This window comes from Ranitomeya variabilis, chromosome 1 (genome assembly GCF_051348905.1).
Source record: "Ranitomeya variabilis isolate aRanVar5 chromosome 1, aRanVar5.hap1, whole genome shotgun sequence".
Taxonomy (NCBI): Eukaryota; Metazoa; Chordata; class Amphibia; order Anura; family Dendrobatidae; genus Ranitomeya; species Ranitomeya variabilis.
Window position 1 is genome coordinate 159,270,978 of NC_135232.1, and position 27,434 is coordinate 159,298,411.

Here is a 27,434-nt window from a genome sequence, read left to right on the forward strand (position 1 = left end):
TGACACAAAATAGTTAATAAATAACATTTCCCACATGTCTACTTTACATCAGCACAATTTTGGAAACAATTTTTTTTTTTGCTAGGAAGTTATAAGGGTTAAAATTTGACCAGTGATTTCTCATTTTTACAACAAAATTTACAAAACCATTTTTTTTAGGGATCACCTCACATTTGAAGTCAGTTTGAGGGTTCTATATGGCTGAAAATACCCAAAAGTGACACCATTCTAAAAACTGCACCCCTCAAGGTGCTCAAAACCACATTCAAGAAGTTTATTAACCCTTCAGGTGTTTCACAGCAGCAGAAGCAACATGGAAGTAAAAAATGAACATTTAACTTTTTAGTCACAAAAATGATATTTTAGCGAAAATTTTTTTATTTTCCCAAGGGTAAAAGGAGAAACTGGACCACGGACGTTGTTGTCCAATTTGTCCTGAGTACGCTGATACCTCATATGTGGGGGTAAACCACTGTTTGGGCGCACGGCAGGGCTCGGAAGGGAAGGAGCGCCATTTGACTTTTTCAATGAAAAATTGGCTCCAATCTTTAGCGGACACCATGTCGCGTTTGGAGAGCCCCCGTGTGCCTAAACATTGGAGCTCCCCCACAAGTGACCCCATTTTGGAAACTAACCCCCCAAGGAACTTATCTAGAAGCATAGTGAGCACTTTAAACCCCCAGGTGCTTCACAAATTGATCCGTAAAAATGAAACAGTACTTTTTTTTCACGAAAAAATTATTTTAGCCTCAATTTTTTCATTTTCACATGGGCAACAGGATAAAATGGATCCTAAATTTTGTTGGGCAATTTCTCCTGAGTACACCAATACCTCACATGTGGGGGTAAACCACTGTTTGGGCACATGGTAAGGCTCGGAAGGGAAGGAGCGCCATTTGACTTTTTGAATGAAAAATTATCTCCATCGTTAGCGGACACCATGTCGCGTTTGGAAAGCCCCTGTGTGCCTAAACATTGGAGCTCCTCCACAAGTGACCCCATTTTGGAAAGTAGACCCCCCAAGGAACTCATCTAGAGGCATAGTGAGCACTTTAAACCCCCAGGTGCTTCACAAATTGATCCGCAAAAATGAAAAAGTACTTTTTTTTTCACACAAAATTTCTTTTAGCCTCAATTCTTTCATTTTCACATGGGCAACAGGATAAAATGGATCCTAAAATTTGTTGGGCAATTTCTCCTGAGTATGCCGATACCTCATATGTGGGGGTAAACCACTGTTTGGGTGCACGGCAAGGCTCGGAAGGGGAGGCGTGCCATTTGACTTTTTGAATGGAAAATTAGCTCCAATCGTTAGCGGACACCATGTCGCGTTTGGAGAGCCCCTGTGTGCCTAAACATTGGAGCTCCCCTACAAGTGACCCCATTTTGGAAACTAGACCCCCCAAGGAACTTATCTAGATGCATAGTAAACACTTATAACCCCCAGGTGCTTCACAGAAGTTTATAACGCAGAGCCGTGAAAATAAAAAAATAATTTTTCTTTCCTCAAAAATGATTTTTAGCCCAGAATTTTTTATTTTCCCAAGGGTAATAGGAGAAATTGGACCCCAAATGTTGTTGTCCAGTTTGTCCTGAGTACGATGATACCCCATATGTGGGGGTAAACCACTGTTTGGGCGCACGGCAGGGCTCGGAAGGGAAGGCACGCCATTTGGCTTTTTGAATGGAAAATTAGCTCCAATCATTAGCGGACACCATGTCGCGTTTGGAGAGCCCCTGTGTGCCTAAACATTGGAGCTCCCGCACAAGTGGCCCCATTTTGGAAACTAGACCTCCCAAGGAACTAATCTAGATGTGTGGTGAGCACTTTGAACCCCCAAGTGCTTCACAGAAGTTTATAACGCAGAGCCATGAAAATAAAAAATAATTTTTCTTTCCTCAAAAATGATTTTTAGCCCAGAATTTTTTATTTTCCCAAGGGTAATAGGAGAAATTGGACCCCAAATGTTGTTGTCCAGTTTGTCCTGAGTACGATGATACCCCATATGTGGGGGTAAACCACTGTTTGGGCGCACGGCAGGGCTCGGAAGGGAAGGCACGCCATTTGGCTTTTTGAATGGAAAATTAGCTCCAATCATTAGCGGACACCATGTCGCGTTTGGAGAGCCCCTGTGTGCCTAAACATTGGAGCTCCCGCACAAGTGGCCCCATTTTGGAAACTAGACCTCCCAAGGAACTAATCTAGATGTGTGGTGAGCACTTTGAACCCCCAAGTGCTTCACAGAAGTTTATAACGCAGAGCCATGAAAATAAAAAATAATTTTTCTTTCCTCAAAAATGATTTTTAGCCCAGAATTTTTTATTTTCCCAAGGGTAATAGGAGAAATTGGACCCCAAATGTTGTTGTCCAGTTTGTCCTGAGTACGATGATACCCCATATGTGGGGGTAAACCACTGTTTGGGCGCACGGCAGGGCTCGGAAGGGAAGGCACGCCATTTGGCTTTTTGAATGGAAAATTAGCTCCAATCATTAGCGGACACCATGTCGCGTTTGGAGAGCCCCTGTGTGCCTAAACATTGGAGCTCCCGCACAAGTGGCCCCATTTTGGAAACTAGACCTCCCAAGGAACTAATCTAGATGTGTGGTGAGCACTTTGAACCCCCAAGTGCTTCACAGAAGTTTATAACGCAGAGCCATGAAAATAAAAAATAATTTTTCTTTTCTCAAAAATGATTTTTTAGCCCACAATTTTTTATTTTCCCAATGGTAATAGGAGAAATTGGACCCCAAAAGTTGTTTTCCAGTTTCTCCTGAGTACGATGATACCCCATATGTGGGGGTAAACCACTGTTTTGGCACACGTCGGGGTTCGGAAGGGAAGTAGTGACGTTTTGAAATGCAGACTTTGATGGAATGCTCTGCGGGCGTCAGGTTGCGTTTGCAGAGCCCCTGATGTGCCTAAACAGTAGGAACTCCCCACAATTGACTCCATTTTGGAAACTAGACCCCCAAGGGAACTTATCTAGATGTGTGGTGAGCACTTTGAACCCCCAAGTGCTTCACAGAAGTTTATAACGCAGAGCCGTGAAAATAATAATTGTGTTTCCTTTCCTCAAAAATATTTTTTTAGCCCAGAATTTTTTATTTTTGCAAGAGTAACAGGAGAAATTGGACCCCAAAAGTTGTTGTCCAGTTTCTCCTGAGTACGCTGATACCCCATATGTGGGGGTAAACCACTGTTTGGGTACATGCCGGGGCTCGGAAGGGAAGTAGTGACGTTTTGGAATGCAGACTTTGATGGAATGGTCTGCGGGCATCATGTTACGTTTGCAGAGCCCCTGATATGCCTAAACAGTAGAAACCCCCCACAAGTGACCCCATTTTGGAAACTAGACCCCCGAAGGAACTTATCTAGATGTGTGGTGAGCACGTTCAACCCCCAAGTGCTTCACAGAAGTTTACAACGCAGAGCCGTGAAAATAAAAAATCATTTTTCTTTCCTCAAAAAAGATGTTTTAGCAAGCAATTTTTTATTTTCACAAGGGTAACAGGAGAATTTGGACCCCAATATTTGTTGCCCAGTTTGTTGTGAGTACGCTGATACCCCATATGTGGGGGTAAACCACTGTTTGGGCACACGTCAGGGCTCGGAAGGGAAGTAGTGACATTTGAAATGCAGACTTTGATGGAATGGTCTGCGGGCGTCACATTGCATTTGCAGAGCCCCTGATGTGCCTAAACAGTAGAAACACCCCACAAGTGACCCCATTTTGGAAACTAGACCCCCGAAGGAACTTATCTAGATGTGTGGTGAGCACTTTCAACCCCCAAGTGCTTCACAGAAGTTTATAACGCAGAGCCGTGAAAATAAAAAATAATTGTTCTTTCCTCAAAAATTATGTTTTAGCAAGTAATTTTTTATTTTTGCAAGGGTAACAGGAGAAATTGGACCCCAACAGTTGTTGCCCAGTTTGTCCTGAGTACGCTGGTACCCCAAATGTGGGGGTAAACCACTGTTTGGGCGCACGTCGGGGCTTGGAAGGGCGGGAGCACCATTTGACTTTTTGAACGCAAGATTGGCTGGAATCAATGGTGGCGCCATGTTGCGTTTGGAGACCCCTGATGTGCCTAAAACAGTGGAAACCCCTCAATTCTAACTTCAACACTAACCCCAACACACCCCTAATCCTAATCCCAACTGTAGCCATAACCCTAATCACAACCCTAACCCCAACACACCCCTAACCACAACCCTAACCGCAACACAACCGTAACCCTAATTCCAACCCTAATCCTAACCCTAATCCCAACCGTAACCCTAATCCCAACCCTAACCACAACTGTAACCCCAACACACCCCTAACCCTATCCGTAACCCTAACCACAAGCCTATTCTTAACCCTATTTCCAACCCTAGCCCTAATTCCAACCCTAACCCTAAGGGTATGTGCCCACGTTGCGGATTCGTGTGAGATTTTTCCGCACGATTTTTGAAAAATCTGCAGGTAAAAGGCACTGCGTTTTGCCTGCGGATTTACAGCAGATTTCCAGTGTTTTTTTGTGCGGATTTCACCTGCGGATTCCTATTGAGGAACAGGTGTAAACCGCTGCGGAATCCGCACAAAGAATTGACATGCTGCGGAAAATACAATGCAGCGTTTCTGCATGGAATTTTCCGCACCATGGGCACAGCAGATTTGGTTTTGCTTAGGTGTACATGGTACTGTAAACCTGATGGAAAACTGCTTCGAATTCGCAGCGGCCAATCCGCTGCGGATCCGCGGCCAATCCGCTGCAGATCCGCGGCCAATCCGCTGCAGATCCGCGGCCAATCCGCTGCGGATCCGCGGCCAATCCGCTGCGGATCCGCGGCCGATCCGCTCTGTGTGCACATGCCATAACCCTACCCCTAACCCTAACCCTACCCGTAACCCTAACCCTACCCCTAACCCTACCCCTAGTTCTAACCCTAACCCTAGTGGTAAAAGAAAAAAAAATATTTTCTTTATTTTATTATTGTCCCTACCTATGGGGGTGATAAAGGGGGGGGTTTATTTATTATTTTTTTATTTTGATCGCTGTGGTAGAACCTACCACAGCGATCAAAATGTACCTGTAACGAATCTGCCAGCCTGCAGATTCGGCGGGCGTACTGAGCATGCGCCCGCCATTTTCCAAGATGGCGACGCCCAGCGAGGACACGGCCGGACACCGGGAGGCTCGGTAAGTATGAGGGGGTGGTGGGGGGGTGGATCGGAGCACAGGGGGGGGGGATCGGAGGACGGGGGGAGCGGACAGGAGCACGGGGGAGCGGACAGGAGCACGGGGGAGCGAACAGGGGGACGGAGGGGGGTACCTGACAGAACGGACGACTGGGGAGGAGATCGGGGGCGGTGGGGGGGGCCAGTACATGATTTCCAGCCATGGCAGATGCTATTGCAGCATCGGCCATGGCTGGATTGCAATATTTCACCATTTTCATAGGTGAAATATTGCAAATTGCTCTGATTGGCTGTTGCACTTTCAACAGCCAATCAGAGCGATCGTAGCCACGTGGGGGCAAAGCCACCCCCCCTAGGCTGAAGTACAACTCCCCCTCTCCCTGCAGATCGGGTAAAATAGGAATTAACCCTTTCACCCGATCTGCAGGGATGCGATCATTCCATGACGCCGCATAGGCGTCATGGGTCGGGAAGGGGTTAACTTCCGATTTTGTATTGAATTTAATTTTGTAGTAGAGATCAAGTATTTTTACTTTACAACAATAGAGAACAAAATTCACAAGTAATCTCAAATTTGTGTACGTTCCTGCTAGATGCTAGAAAAATGGAGGAGCTTACAAAAACTAACATTTAGCAACAAATAAAAACCTTGTGGCTTTAGCAAAACCGAGAAGGAAATTATCAGCTAACAAAAAGAGAAGGAACACTTACTCAACCTGGAAGCAAAACTCAGAGTTTTCATCTTCTAGACTGCTGCTATTGCTCTGAACCTCGTGCTCTTCTTTTCCAGGCAAAGTCTCCCAACTCTCATCACTCGAGGAATGGTCTTTATCACGAGAGAAATAGGAAGGTAAACAAGTAGACCATTCACCATCACTGCAATAGGAGCTGAAAAAAAAAAAAAGTTTTAGCATCTTTAACTTTTTTTATGTCAACGGTTTGTTCAACCCTTTCCCATTTTACTAATTATAAATTGGTGGACGATTGGATGCAAAATTGGAGCTCAAAATACTTACACAGACACATAGATGAATACATGTAAATTTAGTTACATATTAAACCCCTTAATCCCATGTAACGTACTATCCCGTCGAGGTGACCTGGGACTTAATTCCCAGTGACGGGATAGTACGTCATATGCGATCGGCCGCGCTCACGGGGGGAGCACAGCCGGGTGTCAGCTGACTATCACAGCTGACATCCGGCACTATGTGCCAGGAGCGGTCACGGACCGCTCCCGGCACATTAACCCCTGGGCACACTGTGATCAAACATGATCGCAGTGTTCCGGCGGTACAGGGAAGCATCGTGCAGGGAGGGGGCTCCCTGCGTCCTTCCCTGAGACGATCGGTACAAGGCGATGTGCTCACCTTGTACTGAGCATCTCCTCCCTACAGGCCCCAGATCCAAAATGGCCGCGGGGCTACTTCCGGGTCCTGCAGGGAGGTGGCTTACCAGGTGCCTGCTCAGAGCAAGCGCTGGAAAGCCTGCAGGAGTGCACGTCAGAGCGCTGATCTGACACAGTGCACAGCACTGTCACTATACAAAGTAATTAAAAAAAAAAAAATTATATATATATATATATATATATATATATATATATATATATATATATATATATATATATATATATTTTGTTCCCATAAATTCATTTCTTTATCTAAATAAAAAAAACAAAATAATAAAAGTACACATATTTAGTATCGCCGAGTCCGTAACGACCCGACCTATAAAACTGTCAAGTTGTAAAGCGCTGCGGAATATGTTGGCGCTATATAAATAAAATTATTATTATTATTATTATTAACTGTCCCACTAGTTAATCCCTTCAGTGAACACCGTAAAGAAAAAAAAAAAAAAAAGAGGCAAAAAAAACAAACAACGCTTTATTATCATACCGCCAAACAAAAAGTGTAATAACACGCAATCAAAAAGACGGATATAAATAACCATGGTACCGCTGAAAACGTCATCTTGTCCAGCAAAAAACGAGCCACCATACAGCATCATCAGCAAAAAAAAATCAAAAAGTTATAGTTCTCAGAATAAAGCGATGCAAAAATAATTATATATTCTATAAAATAGTTTTTATCGTATAAAAGCGACGAAAACATAAAAAAATTATGTAAATGAGGTATCGCTGTAATCGTACTGACCCGAAGAATAAAACTGCTTTATCCATTTTACTAAACGTGGAACGGTATAAACGCCCCCCCCAAAAAGAAATTCATTGAATAGCTGGTTTTTGGTCATTCTGCCTCACAAAAATCGGAATAAGAAAGCGATAAAAAAAAGTCACATGCCCAAAAATGGAACCAATAAAAACGTCAACTCGTCCCGCAAAAAACAAGACCTCACATGACTCTGTGGACCAAAATATGGAAAAATTATAGGTCTCAAAATGTAGTAACGCAAAAAATATTTTTTGCAATAAAAAGAGTCTTTTAGTGTGTGACAGCTGTCAATCATAAAAATCCGCTATAAAAGTAAAATCAAACCCCCCTTCATCACCCCCTTAGTTAGGGAAACATAAAAAAATAAAAAAAAAATGTATGTATTTCCATTTTCCCAGTAGGGCTAGGGTTGGGGTTAGGGTTGGGGGCTAGGGTTAGGGCTACAGTTAGGGTTAGGGCTACAGTTAGGGCTGGGGCTAAAGTTAGGTTTTGGATTACATTTACGGTTGGGATTAGGGTTAGAGGTGTGTCAGGGTTGGGGGTGTGGTTAGGGTTATGGTTGGGATTAGGGTTAGGGGTGTGTTTGGATTAGGGTTTCAGGTAGAATTGGGGAGTTTCCACTGTTCAGGCACATCAGGGGCTCTCCAAATGCGACATGGCGTCCGATCTCAATTCCAGCCAATTCTGCGTTGAAAAAGTAAAACAGTGCTCCTTCCCTTCTGAGCTCTCCCGTACACCAAAACAGGGGTTTACCCCAACATGTGGGGTATCAGCATACTCAGGACAAATTGGACAACAACTATTGGGGTCCAATTTCTCTTGTTACCCTTGGGAAAATAAAAATTTGGGGGGCTAAAAAAACATTTTTGTGGGAAAAAAATGATTTTTTATTTTAACGACTGCGTTATAAACTGTAGTGAAACACTTGGGGGTTCAAAGTTCTCACAACACATCTAGATAAGTTCCTTGGGGGGGTCTAGTTTCCAATATGGGGTCACTTGTGGGGGATTTCTACTGTTTAGGTGCATCAGGGGCTCTGCAAATGCAACGTGACGCCTGCAGACCAATCCATCTAAGTCTGCATTCCAAATGGCGCTCCTTCCCTTCCGAGCTCTGCCATGCGCTCAAATGGTGGTTCCTCCCCACATATGGGGTATCAGCGTACTCAGGACAAATTGGATAACAACTTTTGGGGTCCAATTTCTCCTGTTACCCTTGAGAAAATACAAAATTGGGGGCTAAAAAATAGAATTTTTATTTTCACGGCTCTGCGTTATAAACTGTAGTGAAACACTTGGGAGTTCAAACCTATCAAAACACATCTAGATAAGTTCCTTAGGGAGTCTACTTTCCAAAATGGTGTCACTTGTGGGGGCTTTCAATGTTTAGGCACATCAGGGGCTCTCCAAATGCAACATGGTGTCCCATCTCAATTCCAGTCAATTTTGCATTGAAAAGTCAAATGGCGCTCCTTCCCTTCCGAGCTCTGCCATGCACCCAAACAGTGGTTTACCCCCACATATGGGGTATCAGCATACTCAGAACAAATTGTACAACAACTTTTGGGGTCCATTTTCTCCTGTTACCCTAGGTAAAATAAAACAAATTGGAGCTGAAGTAAATTTTTTGTGAAAAAAAGTTAAATGTTCAATTTTTTTTTTTTTTTTTAAACATTCCAAAAATTCCTGTAAAACACTTAAAGGGTTAATAAACTTCTTGAATGTGGTTTTGAGCACCTTGAGGGGTGCAGTTTTTAGAATGGTGTCACACTTGGTTATTTTCTATCATATAGACCCCTCAAAATGTGATGTGGTCCGTAAAAAATATTGGTGTTGTAAAAATGAGAAATTGCTGGTCAACTTTTAACCCTTATAACTCCTCAACAAAAAAAAAAATTTGGTTCCAAAATTGTGCTGATGTAAAGAAGACATGTGGGAAATGTTACTTGTTAAATTATTTTGTGTGACATATCTCTGTGATTTAAGGGCATAAAAATTCTAAGTTAGAAAATTGCAAAATTTTCGCCAAATTTCCGTTTTTTTCCCACAAATAAACGCAAGTTATATTGAAGAAATTTTACCACTATCATGAAGTACAATAGGTCATGAGAAAACAATGTCAGAATCGCCAAGATCCGTTGAAGCGTTCCGGAGTTATAACCTCATAAAGGGACAGTGGTCAGAATTGTAAAAACTGGCCCGTTCATTAACGTGCAAACCAGCCTTGGGGCTTAAGGGGTTAAAAGTGTGTGCGTGGGAAAGCATTGCTAAATATATTATAGTTGTGGCCCGCTGTAGATTACATAAAGACATTAAATGGAGTTTTCCCATCACACTAAGGCCCACATACATTTTAAATCGATTGTATGGCCTACAGTTATCTGTACACGGTCCCTCAAACACAGAAACATTTGACTGAGCACTCCTGTGTTCTCTAAGTGAAAACATTACGTGCACCCCAAATACGGTAATACCATTAACAAAATATAACAATAAATACAAACTTGTTCACAAAAAAAACAAGCTCTAATGTGACTACGTCGACTTTATAAACCGCTATAGCAACGAAGTTCCTAAAGCTATGGCTATTCTCCAAGAAAATAAAAGCAGAAGTAAAGAAAAAAAAAAATCTAGTGTCTTTAAGGCTCTAAATAGCTGCATCCTCAAGACAGTAATTTATGATAAATACACACATCATACCTATCGTCATCCTTTGGACAATCGGAAAGCTTCATCCCATAAACCTGAAAGTCATCCCAGAACGTGTCATCCACCAAAGACTTCTCTTGTTGCAGAGTTCTACATTCCTTAGTTCCGCCTTTCTTCTTGACACTTTCCACATTTGTGGCTTTGGATTCTTTACTGCTGTGAGTCTTTCCCTCCTTGCTGTTCTTTTCGACCTTCAGTTGTGTTTCTCGGGTTCCTCTTCTAGAGCTTTTCGCCTCCTTTCTAGTTTCTTCTGAGATCAATTGGTCTTTCTTCGAAGAACCTGCATGGACTGGTTTCCTTATTTTCGGTCTGACAACAGGTTCATTAGCTAGGTCAGATTTATTGCCACCTGTACTCAGGTCACAATAATCCACTATACTGCTCTTAATGGCCGGCTCGGAACCATCTTGCTTTTGTAGCCCATCACACATATTCATGTTAATTCCGGTAGCTTCATCCTCAGACACGGAGCTTGCTGACAAACTCCATGGTGTTGTGCAAATATCCATGTTGTCATAATTGGCTAAAGAGGCACACTTGACCTGAGATAAACTGTCTTTAGGACATTTATGATTTAGGATAGAAATATTTGTCATTTCACAGGAGGCTTCTTTTAATAAATTTGGGAGCCTGCAATCTGCAGATTTTGTTTGCCTTCCAGTTTCCTGATTTACAAATCCATCATCATATAAGCCAACATTGTCCTCCCCTTCACTGCTGTCTGGTTCAAAAGAGTCAATATTCACAAATGAAACCGCATTTTGGGAGGAGGGGTGCAGAAGATCCACTGAAGTGTGCTTGACAAGGGTTTTTCTGCTTTTTGTGCAGTCAGTGGTATTGTCTAAAGTCTGACATCTTAGTATATGCTCGGACATTGGAAAGGGGGAAATACTGTTTTGTTTAGCTTCAGTAAACACAGGCGAGCTATCATTAGCATCCAATGTTCTGCGATCTTTCTCCAAATCAGCGGTTAAAACATTACTAGAGCTGAAGAGTGAGGAGTCATGGCTTTCCTTGGAAACTAAAACAGAAAGATGTTTAAATGAGAAAGGGAATTTGCACAAAAGAAGACATAAGCTTATACACAGACATGTCACAATGATGGTGTAAAAATTAGGTAGCCCATCAAGTTCAGAAAAAAAAAAAAAAAGGAGAAAACCGAAATCATAATTTGAAAAAAGTAGACTTTAAAAGGGACTTCCCACTAAACCAGTACTGGCGATCTACTCTAAGGATGGGCAATAATTATAAGGCTATGTTCGCACGGTCAGTAATCGGCAGCGCTTTGCACGCAGCACATGTCCGCTGCCTCCAGAGCACTGTCGGCTTTTGAACGCAGGCGAGTCAACATGTGATCATTGATCCGTGCGGAATCAACACGTCCAATACATTGTAAGGGTGATATTTATCTTGCGGAGACTCGCGTCTCCACAAGATAAATTGACATGCTGAGTTCTGGAAAGACGCGCCGCATGTCCGTCTCCACAGGTACATCTGGACGCACAGTGGACATGGGATTTCTTGAAATCTCATCCACTGTGCTGTAACATCTGGCGGCTGCGGGTTGAACGCTGCAGATGTACACAGCGTCCAACCCGCAGCGCTTACTGACCGTGGGAACGTACCCTTTGAGGGGTAGGAAGCCAACAATAGACACTTGCACCAATTACCGAGGCTGAATGTATACAGTGTGAAAAAGCAGAACACCACCGCGCCGTCTCACTGTTTAGCCGCTGCTGCCGAAACTGCACTTTAGCTCGATTAATATTAAGTACGTTTTAATCCCTTTGAGATAGTCAAAACATTAACATCTTTTTACAGCAGTAACTTATCGGTTTAATTTTGAAGCATTATTTTTTTTTTTTATTATTAAGCTGCTTTAGAAGCCTACCAGTTAAGACGGGGACCAGATCATAATGGTGTTAATAATGGCAATGCAGAAGAAAAAAAAAAAAGATGAAATTACCAATGTTGCATATGGGATCTGAATTTTTTTTTTTCCATTCTCTTGAAGATGCGAGTATAATCGGATACTGGGAAGGTTATTGGTTGCTTGTCAAAAATGGGAAACAGCACACAAGTGTGACGCCTTATGGAGGGAGAGTAGGAGAGTGCTGGTTACACTCATCTGGTGGAGTTGTCACAGTCACAACTCCTATGTAGGTATATATGCATAATCATAAAGCACCAATGTATAGTATGCCTGAGAGTATATAACTCTCCCCAGATACCTCAAGGGTATCCACTCAAATGGACAACTCCAGATAAATGAAACCAAGAAGAAGTGGAGTAAAAAAGTCCCAAACACGATAATTAAAAAAACAAGTACAAAATTTATTAATCAATGACATATGTTATATGTTGTTGTTACATGTCATTGATTAATAAATTTTGTACTTTTTTTGTTGTTGTAATTATGGTGTTTGGAACTTTTTTACTCCATTTCTTCCTGGTTTCATTTATCTGGAGTTGTCCTATGTAGGTATGAAGATAAACAGCTGCTGCTGCTGCCCCGTGGCTGGGGGTTAAATCCTCCGGGAGACATTGGATCCAGTTGAATGAACACATAGGTGGGCTGTGCTGCAGGAGTAAATCAATTCTTCAGAAATTATGATGAAAACAAGGTTTTTTATTCACAACGTGTTTTCAACGCCTTTATAAAAAAACAAAAAAAACAAAACAAAACACAATTTAGCTTATTCTTTTTATCATTTCTAAAGGACGGATTTACTTCAGAAGAGTAGCCCACCTATGTGTTCATCCAACTGGATCCATTATACATAACAATGGTCACATAGCCTAGTCCCCTAGTGGGACAAGTAAAAAAGGGAAAGGGGAAAAAAAAAAAAAAAGTTCGAAAAAAACAAACAAAAAAAACAACAAAACACTAATCTTCTCCCATTAATCATAATGGTTTTTTTAAAAAATAAATAAATAAATTAACCCGTTCACGACCTGCACCGTGCATGTCCTGTCCCCCCCTTTGATGTGGGCTCCGGTGCTGAGCCCACATCATTCCCGGCACAAGTCAGCTGTTTTGAACAGCTAACGTGTCTCTAACAGCCGAGGGTGGAATCACGATCCACCCACGGCTGTTAACCTCTTAAATGTCACTGTCAATCTCTGACAGAGGCATTTAACTCGCGCTTACCGGAAGCGTGCCGGAAATACCACCCATTGGTGGCATGACAAACAGAGGTCTCCTGCAGACCTCTACGTCAAGTGAGCATTTCTGCTACACCCAGGCGATCTGATCATCACAGAGCAGAGGCGACCGGAAAACTGCAGCTTCTAGTCTCCCACGGAGGCTATTGAAGCATTCAAAAAGTTTTAAAAAATAAATAAATTCTACTATATATATATATATATATATATATATATATATATATATATATATATATATATATATATATATATATATATATATATATATATCTCTATCACCCTCATTTCGTCCCATTCAAAATAAAACAAACAAAAATAATATATCAAACACACACATATTTGGTATTGCCGAGTTCAGAATCACCCAGTCTATCAAGTTATAACAAGAATTAATCAGATCGGTAAACAGCGTAGCGAAAAAAAAAAGGTAAAAATCCCAGAATTAAATGTTTTCTTGGTCGCTGCAACATTGCATTAAAATGCAATAACAGGAGATCAAAAGATCGTGTACACACCAAAATGGTATCAATAAAAAAAAATCCAAAAAAAGCCAGCTCACCACGCAAAAAATAAGCCCTCACCCAGCCCCAGATCACGAAAAATGGAGACGCTATGGGTCTCAGAAAATGACGTAGTTTTTTCTTTTTTTTAAACAAACTTTGGATGTTTTTTCACCACTTAAATAAAAAAGAACCTATACATGTTTAGCGTCTATGAACGCTTAATGACCTGGAGAATCATATTGGCAGGTCAGTTTCAGGCTATGTGCACACGTCAGGATTTCTTGCAGAAATTTCTTGAACAAAACCGGACATTTTCTGCAAGAAATCCGCATGTGTTTTTTTTCGCGTTTTTCTGGCGTTTTTTGTGCGTTTTTTTTTAGGAGGTTCCCAATGCAATAATATAGTCGGAAATCCGCAAAATTAAAGAACATGCTGCGTTTTTTACAGCGATGCATTTTTTTCGCGGAAAAAACCCGCAACATATGCGCAAGAATTGCGGAATGCATTCTAAATGATGGGATGCATATGTATGCGTTTATGCACTTTTATAGCGAAAAATCCGGAACGAGTGCACAGACTTAGCATTTGTTCAACATCGTTTAAAAAAAAAAAAAAAAAAAAAAACACAGTTGTGGAATTGCACTTTTTTTTGCAATTTCACCGCAGTTGGAATTTTTTTCCCACTTTCTAATACACAATATGGTAAACCCAATAGTGTCGTTCAAAAGTACAACTCGTCCCGCAAAAAACAAGCCATCACATGGCCATATTGACAGAAAAATAAAGTTATGGCTCTGGGAAGAAGGGGAGCAAAAAACAAACAAAAAAAGAAGGAGGGCTCTGTCGTGAAGGGGTTACGTTATCTGGTATGAGCACATACATCACAACCCAAACTACACTGCTCAAAAAAATAAAGGGAGCACTTAAACAACAGAATATAACTCCAAGTAAGTCAAACTTCTGTGAAATCAAACTGTCCACTTAGGAAGCAACACGGTTCGACAATCAATTTCACATGCTGTTGTGCAAATGGAATAGACAACAGATGGAAATTATTGGCAACTATCAAGACACCCAATAAAGAAGTGGTTCTGCAGGTGGGGACCACAGACCACATCTCAGTACCAATGCTTTCTGGCTGATGTTTTGGTCACTTTTGAATGTTGGTTGTGCTTTCACACTCGTGGTAGCATGAGTTGAACTCTACAACCCACACAAGTGGCTCAGGTAGTGCAGGATGGCAAATCAATGCGAGCTGTGGCAAGAAGGCTTGCTGTGTCTGTCAGCTTAGTGACCAGAGGCTGGAGGCGCTACCAGGAGACAGGACAGTACACCAGGAGACGTGGACGGGGCCGTAGGAGGGCAACAACTCAGCAGCAGCACCGCTACCTCAGCCTTTGTGCAAGGAGGAACAGGAGGAGCACTGCCAGAGCCCTGCAAAATGACCTCCAGCAGGCCACAAATGCAAGATGAAGGCATTGAAGCTATGGACTGGTCCACCCGTTCCTCAGACCTGAATCCGATTGAACACATCTGAGTCATCATGTCTCACACCATCCACCAACGTCACGTTGCACCAGACTGTCCAAGAGTTGGCAGATGCTTTAGTCCAGGTCTGGGAGAAGATCCCTCAGGAGTCAATCCGCCGCCTCATCAGGAGCATGCCCAGGCGTTGTAGGGAGGACATACAGGCACGTGGAGGCCACACACACTACTGAGCATCATTTCTTTGTCTTGAGGCATTTCCACTGAAGTTGGATCAGCCTGTGACTTCATTTTCCACTTTGATTTTGAGCATCATTCCAACTCCAGACCTCCGTCGGATATTAGTTGTGATTTACGTTGATCATTTTTAGGTTTTATTGTTCTCAACACATTCCACTATGTTATGAATAAAGATTTACAACTGGAATATTTCATTCAGTGATATCTAGGATGTGGGATTTTAGCGTTCCCTTTATTTTTTTTGATTAGTGTATAAAGCTCCCCCAAAAAATAAAAAACCCCGTAAGGCCAAAAATGCTGTTTTTTTTCTTAATCCCATCCAATCTTCCAAAAATGGAATGAAAACCAAAATATCATAAGATTCCAAAATAGTGTCAATAAAAACATCAATTCATGCTGAAAAAAAACAAGACAACATACACTAGGTAGAAAAAAAAAAATGCAAAAACATATTAAACACCCGCCAATAACAGAAAACAAAATATACAAACATATATGTATACTTACTATGAACTATTCCATCGCAATGACAGTATAATACTTGTTAAAAATATCAACTTCTAATAAATTATTTTTATACAAGAACAACTTGTTTTTGCACAAGTTACCGTATAAAACCGATTAGACTCGGCCAAGAATCCTTGCGTTTTCAAGTGGTGGCTTATCTTCTTGAGAACAAAAGGATTGGGCATTGAATTCAACATGCAAATATGCAAGTATCATATAGTTGGTGAAACGCGCGCCGACGTGCTGCGGTATCTTCCTGCTCCCTACACAGCAATTATGGCCTCAGGTACTACTTTCCTTTTTGATATTGAACCATCAACTTAAATACAATCTGGTTAAACTATGCTGATACTCTCTTGCTTATGAGCCCATGTATAAAAAACAATTACATAGTGCTGTAATTATACTGATGGTTCACTAATGGATGCCTACTATATATGATACTTGAATTATACATGACTGTATCTGTATGGTTGCATATTAATCTCCAACTTAAGGGCAGATAGGTGTCTTTTACATTTCTATATTGACTTCTGTACCATAATGTATTTGCATTATGCACTTGTGGATAAATCTATTTTCTGTGTATTAGCCCTGTAAAAAGGGTCTAAGACAGCTTTTAGTACTGTCCAGCCCTGGCTGTCTCTATTTGTTTGTCCAGTGAATCTCACTCATACAAGTCCTATATAATGGTTTAAAATTATGTTTATTTTTGTATATGATCCTGATGTTTTTTATACTATATGGCAGCATATATATGCTTCATAATTCAATGATTTGGTGGATAAGTACTATAGGTTTCATAATCTAGCACCAGTTTAGTGTTTATTTTGGAAGTTACCCCTCCGTTTTAGAGGTTATATTGGTTTTCTATACACAACAAAATTAGCAATCTTGCAAATTTAACAATGGCCACTGGGGCTATTTTAGATTCATACTTTGTGTAATATCAGGAAGAGTTTTCTTCACTTTCAGTATCATCAGAGGCAGGATTACAATGACATGCAACCCCTCTATACACAGCTGATAACACAGAATCCACTAATCACATCAGAACATGTCACAGTTAATCCACATCCCTCCTGCCTTCACAATGACCTTTGCAAATCCTCATTACATGCTTAAATACAGTCTATTGCTGCCATTGTACATGTGGATTTCCTGAAGAAAAAAGGAGTAAAATAGCCCCAGTGGAAAGTGTAAAAATTCCCAGATTTATATTTTCCATACAGATTGTGATATATTTATTAAAAACAATATTGTCAAATTAAAACAAATGCATTCAACACAAAACAATAGTGAGCGTGTTTGGCCCGTAATGCCCATCTGCCAAACATCGCTCCCAACCCGGACAGGCCCCCTTGCCCAACATCACACTTTCACTGGATGCCAATATAGTTGAAAGCAATGACTAAAGAGGGAGCCGTCAGCTGACGTTCCCTCCGGCATCCTTCTCCCTCTGTGTCTGACATCTCAGTGCAGCGGGCTAGATGACTTCACTACAATGTGCTTGAAGTGTAAAGCACTGCAGAGGTCCAGAAAACTCACTGCAGAGCCCAGAGCACAGGGAAGAGGCGAGTATTTTTTTTTTTTTAATGTGGTCCTATTATACTGTATGTAAGACTATGTGGGGCCATTACACCGTATGGAACGCAATGCAGGGGCCATTGTACTTTATGGAGCCATTATACTGTATGGAAGGCAATACAAGGCCCATTGTAATGTATGGATGACTGTGGGGCCATTATACTGTATGGAAGGCAATGAAGGGCCCATTACTGTATGAAGGCCTATGTGAGGCCATTTTACTCTATGGAAGGTAAGGAAATGGCCAATGTATTGTATGATGGACTATATGGGGCCCTTGTACTGTATATGGAAGGCAAAGAAGGGACCATTTTACTGTATGGAGCCCATTATATTGTGTAGAAGGCTGAGTGGGGATCACAAGTGGGCAATCATACTGTGATAGGGTCACCATACTTTGGTGATGGGGTTGGAGGGGGTGGGGGATAAAGCAGTCATCATACTGTGCGTGAGGAGAGTACTGAGGAGGAATTCAACCTGAGGGCATATATTTTAGTATCTGCATATCTGTATTTTTCAAGGTTTTTATCCTTTGCTATTACATATTTAAAGGGAACCTGTCACCCCCCCCCCCCAGGCGTTTGTAACTAAAAGAGCCATCTTGTGCAGCACTAATGCTGCATTCTGACAAGGTGGCTCTTTTAGTTATTGTTCGTTGCACTGCAGAAATAATCACTTTTGAATTTGGTTCCTCATACCTTTGAAAATCGCCAGGGAGGCAGGTCTTTCTTCCCTCATCCAAACGCCTCCCAGCCGTCACTGATCCCGCGGGTGCACGCAGGTGCAGTAAACAAGACATCAAGTGATGTCAGTTGTCCGGCAGCGCGAATTTTGCATGCCCAAGGCAGAATATGACCGCGCAGGCGCTGGGACAACTGAATAACGCCGAGAAGGCGGCGCCCTTCTTGCAGAGTGATGGCAGGGAGGAAAGACCTGCCTCCCTGGCGATTTCACAGGTATAAGGCACCAAATTCAAAAGTGATTATTTCTGCAGTGCAACAAACAATAACTAAAAGAGCCACCTTGTCAGAATGCAGCATTAGTGCTGCACAAGATGGCTCTTTTAGTTACAAACGCCTGGGGGGGGGGGGGGGGGGTGACAGGTTCCCTTTAAGTTAGGCCATATGCTTTTACATAACATATTATATTACAGTATGCCCCATTTTTGATATTTTATTCCAAGATCTATTACCGTATATACTCGAGTATAAGCCGAGATTTTCAGCCCCCCCAAAAATGGGCTGCAAGTGCCCCTCTCGGCTTATACTCGAGTCATGGAAGGCGGGAGGGTTGGCGGGTGAGGGGGAGCGAGGCCTGTCAAATGCTCACCTGCTCCCAGCGCGGTCCCCGCATGTCCCACGGTGTTCGGGCACGGCAGCTTCTTCCCCTGTTCAGCGGTCACTGGTACCGCTCATTAAAGATATGAATATGGACTCCACTCCCATAGGGGTGGAGCCGCATATTCATTACTGTAATGAGCGGTGCCACGTGACCGCTCACTACAGGAAGAAGCTGCCGCTCCCGGAGACGTGGGACATGCAGGGACAGCGCCGGGAGCAGGTGAGTATGTCATATTCACCTTTCCACGTTCCACCGCCGCCTCGTCTTCCGCGTCCTCTGCAGTGACTGTTCAGGTCTGGGCGAGATGACGTATTAGTGTGCGTGCCGCCCTCTGCCTGAACAGTCAGTGCGGAGAGACGGGATGCTGAGGAGCAGCGGGCAGCGACGAGAGGTGAGTATGTCAATTTTTTTTTTTTTTTTAGTGCAGCAGCAGCATTACATGTGGCATAACTTTATATGGAGTGTCTATGGGGCCATAAAGAACTGCATGGAGCATTATATGGGGCATCTATGGGGCCATAACTGCATGGAGCATTATATGGGGCATCTATGGGGCCATAACTGCATGGAGCATTATATGGGGCATCTATGGGGCCATAACTGCATGGAGCATTATATGGGGTATCTATGGGGCCATAAAGAACTGCATGGAGCATTATATGGGGCATCTATGGGGCCATAAAGAACAGTATGGAGCATTATATGGGGCTCCTGATTCCATATGGATATTCAAAAACACTTAACCTACTGATATCTCAATTAATTTTACTTTTATTGGCATCTATTTTTATTTTTGACATTTACCGGTAGCTGCTGCATTTTCCACCCTAGGCTTATACTCGAGTCAATAAGTTTTCCCAGTTTTTTGTTGCAAAATTAGAGGGGTCGGCTTATACTCGAGTATATACGGTAATTAAAATGTACCTTGTCGTGGGACAACCCCTTTGAGTTTGTTTTCATAGGAAAATATTCATTGTTATATTTGATAAGAAAAAAAACCCTTCAATTGTAACTATTTATTTTTTTAACAAATAACAAGGTTGGCTCACGACTTTGTCCAAGTTTTTAATTTTGGCTCTCTGTGTATTTAAGCTTGACATCCCTGCTTTGGACTTGTGCTACTCAATGCTTGGAATGTTTTATAAATAAATGGATTGATTCTGATAAATATAATCAGGCCAACGCTTTCCTCTTTTTGTGGGGCCTGGTGTAGTTCCCTTTTAAGCTTCATAAATGTTGTTAGAATGAATTGATGCCAAATTAATCTATAAGCATAATTGTAAACCAGCAATAGCCCTCACTGGATTCATCATTTTCATACATCTGCCAAAATTAAAATTACAGGACAAAAGCAGGCAGAGCAATAGAAAAGTTCACATTTTTCATCATAAAAAAGTTACACTTTCTGTAATTCCACACTTTTACAAGAACTGAGAAGTTCAATTTTATGCCCTTGCAGGCAGTCAGCCTTTTGAAGTGTAAGCTCATATTCCCAGGTGAGTTAGTGTCAGTCAAGGCACGTATTCGTCATCTGTACATTTACAATCCTGTCACTATCAGCAATTCTTTCTGCAGGAGAATGAAATCTAATATTTAAAAGACATGGCTTTCACAAGCGCTATTTTCCTCTTGGAGATGCATCAGATAATAAAAGTCATTGAGGACTCTCAGGGAAGAATCATCTAAGCCACTAGTCTTTCATCTGGATGGAAACATGAATATAATCTTTTACATGTTCACTTTCATCATAAACTAGTTATAAAAAAAAATAAGAACACAAAACACTCAACCTCTGAAAAATAGTCTAAATACAAAAGTATTATGTGCTGTAAACCAAGGACAGGTAACAGCTCATGTCTCCATCTATATGTGCAGGAATAAACTAATAAAGGACCCTTGTCGCATTTGATAAAAGTTGGCCCAACCAACCGCTTTTGGCAGGCCCAGCCAAGGACCTCATGTATGGGAGCCTCCGGCTGTTCCTTGGTAGATTATATTGGAGAGGAGGGGGTTAAGAATTGGGAGGTTGGAAATTAAATTAAAGCACTTCCAGATTATTCTAGCAGCAATTTACTCCTCTCACCATAGCGAACAAAGAAAAGCTTGGTGGAATCAGAAGAAATATATATGTCAGACGAACAGTCACTCAGGTAACAGTTATCTAATGTGCATGGCCACCTGAAGACAAATGCCTCCAGAGTTGTAACCGTTAGGTCGGATTACACAGAGAAATAATCTACCGTACACCCCCCCCCCCCATCGTCTGATCACATTTCAAAACTTCCCTAGTATTGCACAGGTGAGAGAAGTGTGCCTTGTTAAGAATAAGATCTGTTGGGGGTGGGAGGGATGTGAACACTGGAGTTTGGGAAACCCTGAACAATATTAATAATCATAAAAAAGGTTCTCTCCTGAACTGGACAGCTTATTTACTTGGGAACAGAGCTTCTACAAAGAGCACTGTTTGTTTAGAAAGGCTGCTTGCAAGACAATGACAGCCATTGATCTAAGCTGTGAACCAGAATCGAACCCTACAGACGTGGCCAAAAGTTCAGACCGTCGCAAATTTGGGTTTTCACAAAGTTTGCTCCTTCAGTGTTTTTAGATCTTTTAGTCAAATGTTTCTGAAGTACAATTACAAGCATTTCATAAGATTTTAAACTTTTGAAAAATACATCTCTGCAAAACACTAAAGTTACTTTTTGTTTTACACCTTATACACAAAATCCTTCAAAATGGTGAATGTGGTTCATGATTATTTCTTTTTTGTTTTTTAACTAGCTTTTTTTTTTTTTTTTTAACTTCATATCAAAATTTGCAAATCCATTAACAATAGGGCAAATTAAATTCTCCTCCAGAATCCTTACTCTGGGAAGTGGGGCGTTTGCACAAAAAAAAAAAAAAAATCTAAATCATCTTGATAGAGAAGTTTTGGAGAGGGACAGAAGGGCACACAAAATAGGGCAATGCCATCTGGTAAGGGATAGGTATAATCGCTGGTAGCACTCACCTAAGGCCGGAGTCACACTTGCAACTGCAAGTCTCTCGCCTCAATACCCGGCAGCACTCGGGACTGGAGTGTGCAGCTGCATGTATTTCTATCCAGCCACACACTCCAGTCCCGAGTGTAGGCGGCAGTGCCGGGTATTGAGGTGCAGGTTTCTCGCATTGTAGTTGCAAGTTTGACCCCGGCCTACAGGTGTTGTTTGCAGGCACAACATCTATAACAGGCGTCGAAAGCCGCTGCTGCTGCCTAGTGGTTGGAGGAAAGGTTTTTTTGCAAAAGTATAATTTCTAAAATGGAAGCCTGCACATTTAAGCTGGCTGCACTCCACGAATTAAGGTTTTTATACCTTGAGAAAGGTGCCAGTCTGATGCAGAAACTCGTTGGTATTAATGAAAACAGTTTTGGAATCTCAAAGCTCTTCATTCCCACAGCAGCCTGCCTAAACTTGCCAAATTCAATTTTTGCCATAAAGTCATCTGGATAAACAGAATTGTTGAAGAAAACGGAAAAAAAAATAGACAAAAAAAAGCGTTGCAAAAAGTACAGATAATAAGGCGCAAATACTAAAGCTACTAATAAGGAGAATATTATTCCAGAAAAGTGTCTAAACAGCAATGATGAATCAGGGTCTCAATATTTACAGTGTTGACCTGTATTTTTCAAAACTTCACTTCATCTTGGCATGCTGGATTTCAGCGTCAGTGCCAAATCCTGACTGATGGGAACCCATTTTTTGCCTAATCAGTCCTTGGAGTTATCAAAATTTCTGTGTTTATGTTTGTTCACTCACTTTTTTGAGGATTGTCCACAGGTTCTCAATAAGATCTGGGGAGTTTCCTGGCCATAGAACCAAAATGCAAATATTTTATTCACTGGGCCACATAGTTGTCACTTTTTCCTTGTGAAACATTGCACCATCATGCTGGGAAAAGCATTTTCGTAACCAGATTGCTCCTGGATGGTTAGGACGTTTCTCCTGGAGAAGGATTAGATGCCATTCTTTATTCATGGCATTATTGTTAGACAAAATTGTGGGTGAGCCCCATCTCTTGGATGAAAAGTAACACCACACATGAACAGTCTCAGGATGCTTTAGGCTGCGTGCCCATGTTGCGTTTTTTTGCCGCAGCGGAAACGCTTAAAAACGCATTCCCATGCAATCCTCTGGGATTCCGCAGTTGCTGTGCCCATGCTGTGGATTTTTCCGCTGCGGAATCGCATAGCGGTGTATCCGCAGCATGTTCACTATTTCTGTGGAATCGCGGAGATTCCGCAGCCATAGGATTGCATTGAAACGCTCACTTTACGCATGTGGCTATGCCCACCATGCGTAAAGTGAGCGCTTCATGTGCGGATGGCACCCAGGGTTTGGAGGAGAGGAGACTCTCCTTCAGGCCCTGGGATCCATATTCATGTAAAAAAAAAAAAAAAAAAAGAATTAAAATAAAAAATAGGGATATACGTACCTTCTGATGACCCCGGAGTCCTCCCTGCTCTCAGCAGTGCATGCGGCGGCTTCCGTTCCCAGGGATGCATTGCGCGAATCACTTGAGAAGACGTCGTGGTCACATGACGTCACAAAGGTTATTCGCGCAAAGCATCCCTGGGAACGGAACGTACCGGGAGTGCCGCTAAGGAGATCGAGGGCAGTCGGAAGGTGAGAATAACCTTATTTTTTTTACTTTACTTTTATCATTCTTTTATTATTGATGCTGCATAGGCAGCATCAATAGTAAAAAGTTGGTCACACTTGTCAAAAACTATGCTTGACAAGTGTGACCAACCTGTCAATCACTTTTCCAAGCGATGCTTCAAATCGCTTGGACAGCGCAAACATTCTGCAAGCTAAAAACGCTTGTGTTTTGCGGGAAAACGCATGCGAATTCCACATGCGTTTTACCCGCGGAAGGGAGTTGCAGAAATGCTGCAGACATTTCCACAGCATTTCTGCAAAGTGGGCACATAGCCTTACTGTTGGGCATGACGATGCTCTTGGTAGCGCTTACCGTTTCTTCTCCAGACAATCACTCTTTCAGATGTCACAACCAGTCTGAAGAGGGTGTCATCAGGGAACATAACTTTTCCCCAGTTTCCTGCAGTCCAATACCACTTCCTGCAAAATGGCAGTCTGTCCTTGATGTTTTTATAGGACAGAATTGGTTTTCTTTGCTGCCCTTCTTGATACCAGGCCAGGCTCCAAAAGCCTTGGCTTCATTGTGAGTGAAAGATGCACCTCTCCCTACCTGTTTCTATTCCTGAGCAAGCTCTGCACTAGTGTTCAATCAATCCCGCAGCCGAATTCTCATTAGGTGATGGTTATGGCACTTGCTGAACTTTCTAGTGTTTCCTAGGGCCTTTTTCTCAGCAATTGAATCTCTTGGACAGTCTCAAAAATTTCATAAATGGTTCATTTAGAAGCAATCTTACAAGCAATATCCTTGCCTGTAAAGCCCATTTGATGCAAAGCAAAGTTAACTGCATGCGTTCCCTTGAAGGTAACCACGGTTAACAGAAAATTACATTGGTGTCAAGCACCAGCTTCCTTTTAAGGCCGGAGTCACACAACATATGAAGAGAAAAAAAACAAAACACAAAATCGGTCAGTTTCTACAGGCCGAGAATCGCACAAATGTTCTCCGTATGGTCATCCGTGTGTAATCCGTTTGCAATGCAATGATGAGATTTCCTCGCATCTATGTATCCGTATGATACGCGTATGACTTTACATTTCTCACTGATTTTCACCAATGAATTTATTGGCTCAATGGGCTGAAATGAGGAAAATGTGTGCTTATTTCTCGAAAGTCACACTGATGGTCCGTGTGGTGTCCGAATTTTTCTCGCACCCATAGACTTACATTGGCGAGACTCGACCGATATACACGTAAAATCGCAGCATGCTGCGATTTCACTCGCAAGTAGAATACACCCGAGGAAAAAAAAAAAATGGTGATGTGAGCTTCCCCATAGATTAACATTGGTCCGAGTGCTATGCAATGTTTTCTCGCAAAGCATTCATCGGTATTATACGCTAGTGTGACTCAGGCCTAAAGCAACCAGTCTGCTCTTATAACTCAATCATGCTGATTGAATTGTATCAGCTGCCTTGTTCTTGTTAACTCTTTCTTCTGAGCCAACAAGAAGATCGTTGAAATGATTTAAGACGGTCATTTTGTGGCAGAGCTAAAAATTTGTGCAAATTGACTTTTTGTGATTAACAAAAACAGAAGAAGCAAAGTTTGTGAAAAACAAAATTTGCCTCAGTCTCAAAACTTTTTGGCCATAACTGTAAAACAAAGAGAGAAGTGGAAAGTGGACTACTGCTTTAAGGCTTCTTTCTCAAGGTGCAAGTTATGTGGGGTATTTTGTGCATACAAGATACCGTTTGATTTAGCAGTCAAATGAATCAAAGATTCCTCTTAGGATCACTTGATTTGTAGAATGAAAAATGCAAGACACATTTAAGAGTTTGTCTCAATCAATTTGCAAGATTACCAGCTTCATGGTTTCCACCTTGCCTGGGGGTGGTGTCCTGCTCAGAAGCTTGGCCAGTCAGCTTCAAAGCAGCGATTACAAGCTGAATAGCAAAGTGCTTGTAAATGCTGTGGACTTAGTTCTATAAGGGTATGTTTCCACGGGGTGTATCCATTCAGTATTTTCTGTGGATTGGACACTGCGTACAACTGCAGCGTCCAGATGTTACAGCATAGTGGAGGGGATTTTATGAAATCCTGTCTCCACTATGCGTGCAGGGTGGCATGCGGAAGCCCTGCGTAACCAGACATGCGGCGTGTCTTTCCAGACCACAGCATGTCTATTTATCTTGCAGAGATGGAGAGTCTCAGCAAGATAAACACAGTCAATGAATACGATGTGGTGATTCCGCATGTGCTCAATGAACACATCCGGAATCACCGCGCATACAACAGGGGGCGGCGCGGGGTATCCGCTGAGTCCAAAGCGCTGGGTTTCCTGAACATGGAAACATACTTTTAGACCTACCACAGATAAAAGAATGGTAACAGCTAGTGATGAGCGAGTGTACTCGTTGCAGTTTTCCCAAGCACGCTCGGGTGACCTGAGTATTTATGACTGCTCAGAGATTTAGTTTTCATCATGGCAGCTGAATGATTTACAGCTACTAGCCAGCTTGATTACATGTGGGGATTCACTAGCAACCAGTCAACCCCCACATGTACTTTCGAAAACGAAATCTCCGAGCAGTCATAAATACTCGGAGACCACCCAAGCAACGAGTTCACTCGCTCATCACTAGTAACAGCATTTGAGCAGTAAACAAAAACTAAATCCCTTTGTTTTTGAGAACAGGGGATTTTTAATAGCAAGTAAATTAGCAATTTGCTTTGTTTTTACAAGCACTTTGCAATTTTGCCCATTTATGCTGTTAGGAACACACTAATGATGAACAGAGGAAGAAAAAGACCATAAACTACTTGAAAAATACCAATGCCACTGACCCAAAAATAAGAGAGAAAAAAAAAAAAAGCTACGTTAGCAGTGCATTTAGTATTTTTCTACTAACTATGCTCTATACCGGAGGTATGGTCTATAATCATCCGATTCTTGGGATCCATGGGATGAGGAACAACCATAAGGTCTTAATAGCAAGTTTTTGCTCTTATGTAACTCCCACTGATTCTGTCTTTTTACCCCTTTTTAAATCCACCATACAGTTTTCAAAGATATGGGCCTTTTTAGTTAATGGTCTTTCAATGGGGCAATGCTACCACAATAATAAGGAAGACCCGTGTAAATACACACCCATAGGGAATCCTGTGAGACACCTCCTTGTAAAGATCATAAAAAACTAACATTAGTTACAAAGGACCATATCTCAGCACCTATGTTGGATTTAATAAAGATTACAAAAAATTTCTTATGGAAGCAACAGGAATAAAATAAAAGCAAACACTAGCGACTTGACCTGGTAACAGGACCGCTAAGTGACTTCACACAAAATTACTTATTCCTCACATAAAACACTTCTGGGAATTCTCCCCATTATAACTGGTCATTAAAACTCCAAACTAATAAACTAAGACACTAAAATACAATTTGCATTGCCAACAATGAGATCACAAACAATAAAGAATAACACATCACACACTTAAATCCTTCTCTATTTGCACGCTGTCCAACTCCAAGCCCTCGATTTCTCTCCCCTGATGCGATGAAGTTCGATGTGGGCTTTCCAGGGCGGGTCGAAAGCTGATATAAGCATGTCTTCTTCCATATCGCCTCCCTGTGACTGTCTGATAGCCACCTGATGGTTTAGGCCAGGAAGATTTACAGGATTCCTGACCCATTCCTGCAAAGAAATCACTATGTTATCAAGCAGATCTGTATGTAGAGAAAAACAGATACAACTAACTAGTTTGCAGAATTTTTTTCTTTATGCAGTCTTTTCACTGAGAATCTAACACTGCCATAGCATTCAACCACAAACCCGCTAAACCCGTAACTCAGGAGCCCTCAGAGTAGAAGTGCTTATTGCAGTGAGCCAAGAGCACTT

General features: G+C 41.9%; 1 protein-coding gene across 2 annotated transcripts in view; it reads right to left on the reverse strand.

Annotated features, from left to right (window-relative positions):
• Positions 1–27,434, reverse strand: part of PJA2 (praja ring finger ubiquitin ligase 2) — a 76,873-nt gene that overhangs the window by 27,548 nt on the left and 21,891 nt on the right. The window contains exons 2-4 of one of the 2 annotated variants that reach the window (XM_077290123.1): positions 27,030–27,230; positions 10,058–11,087; positions 5,896–6,072 (exon numbers count right to left, since the gene is read on the reverse strand). In XM_077290123.1, coding sequence (XP_077146238.1) covers positions 5,896–6,072; positions 10,058–11,087; positions 27,030–27,228 — 1,406 coding nt within the window. In that variant the 5' untranslated portion in view covers positions 27,229–27,230. The remainder of the gene's footprint in view (positions 1–5,895; positions 6,073–10,057; positions 11,088–27,029; positions 27,231–27,434) is intronic. The other variant, XM_077290132.1, reaches the window with a different exon arrangement.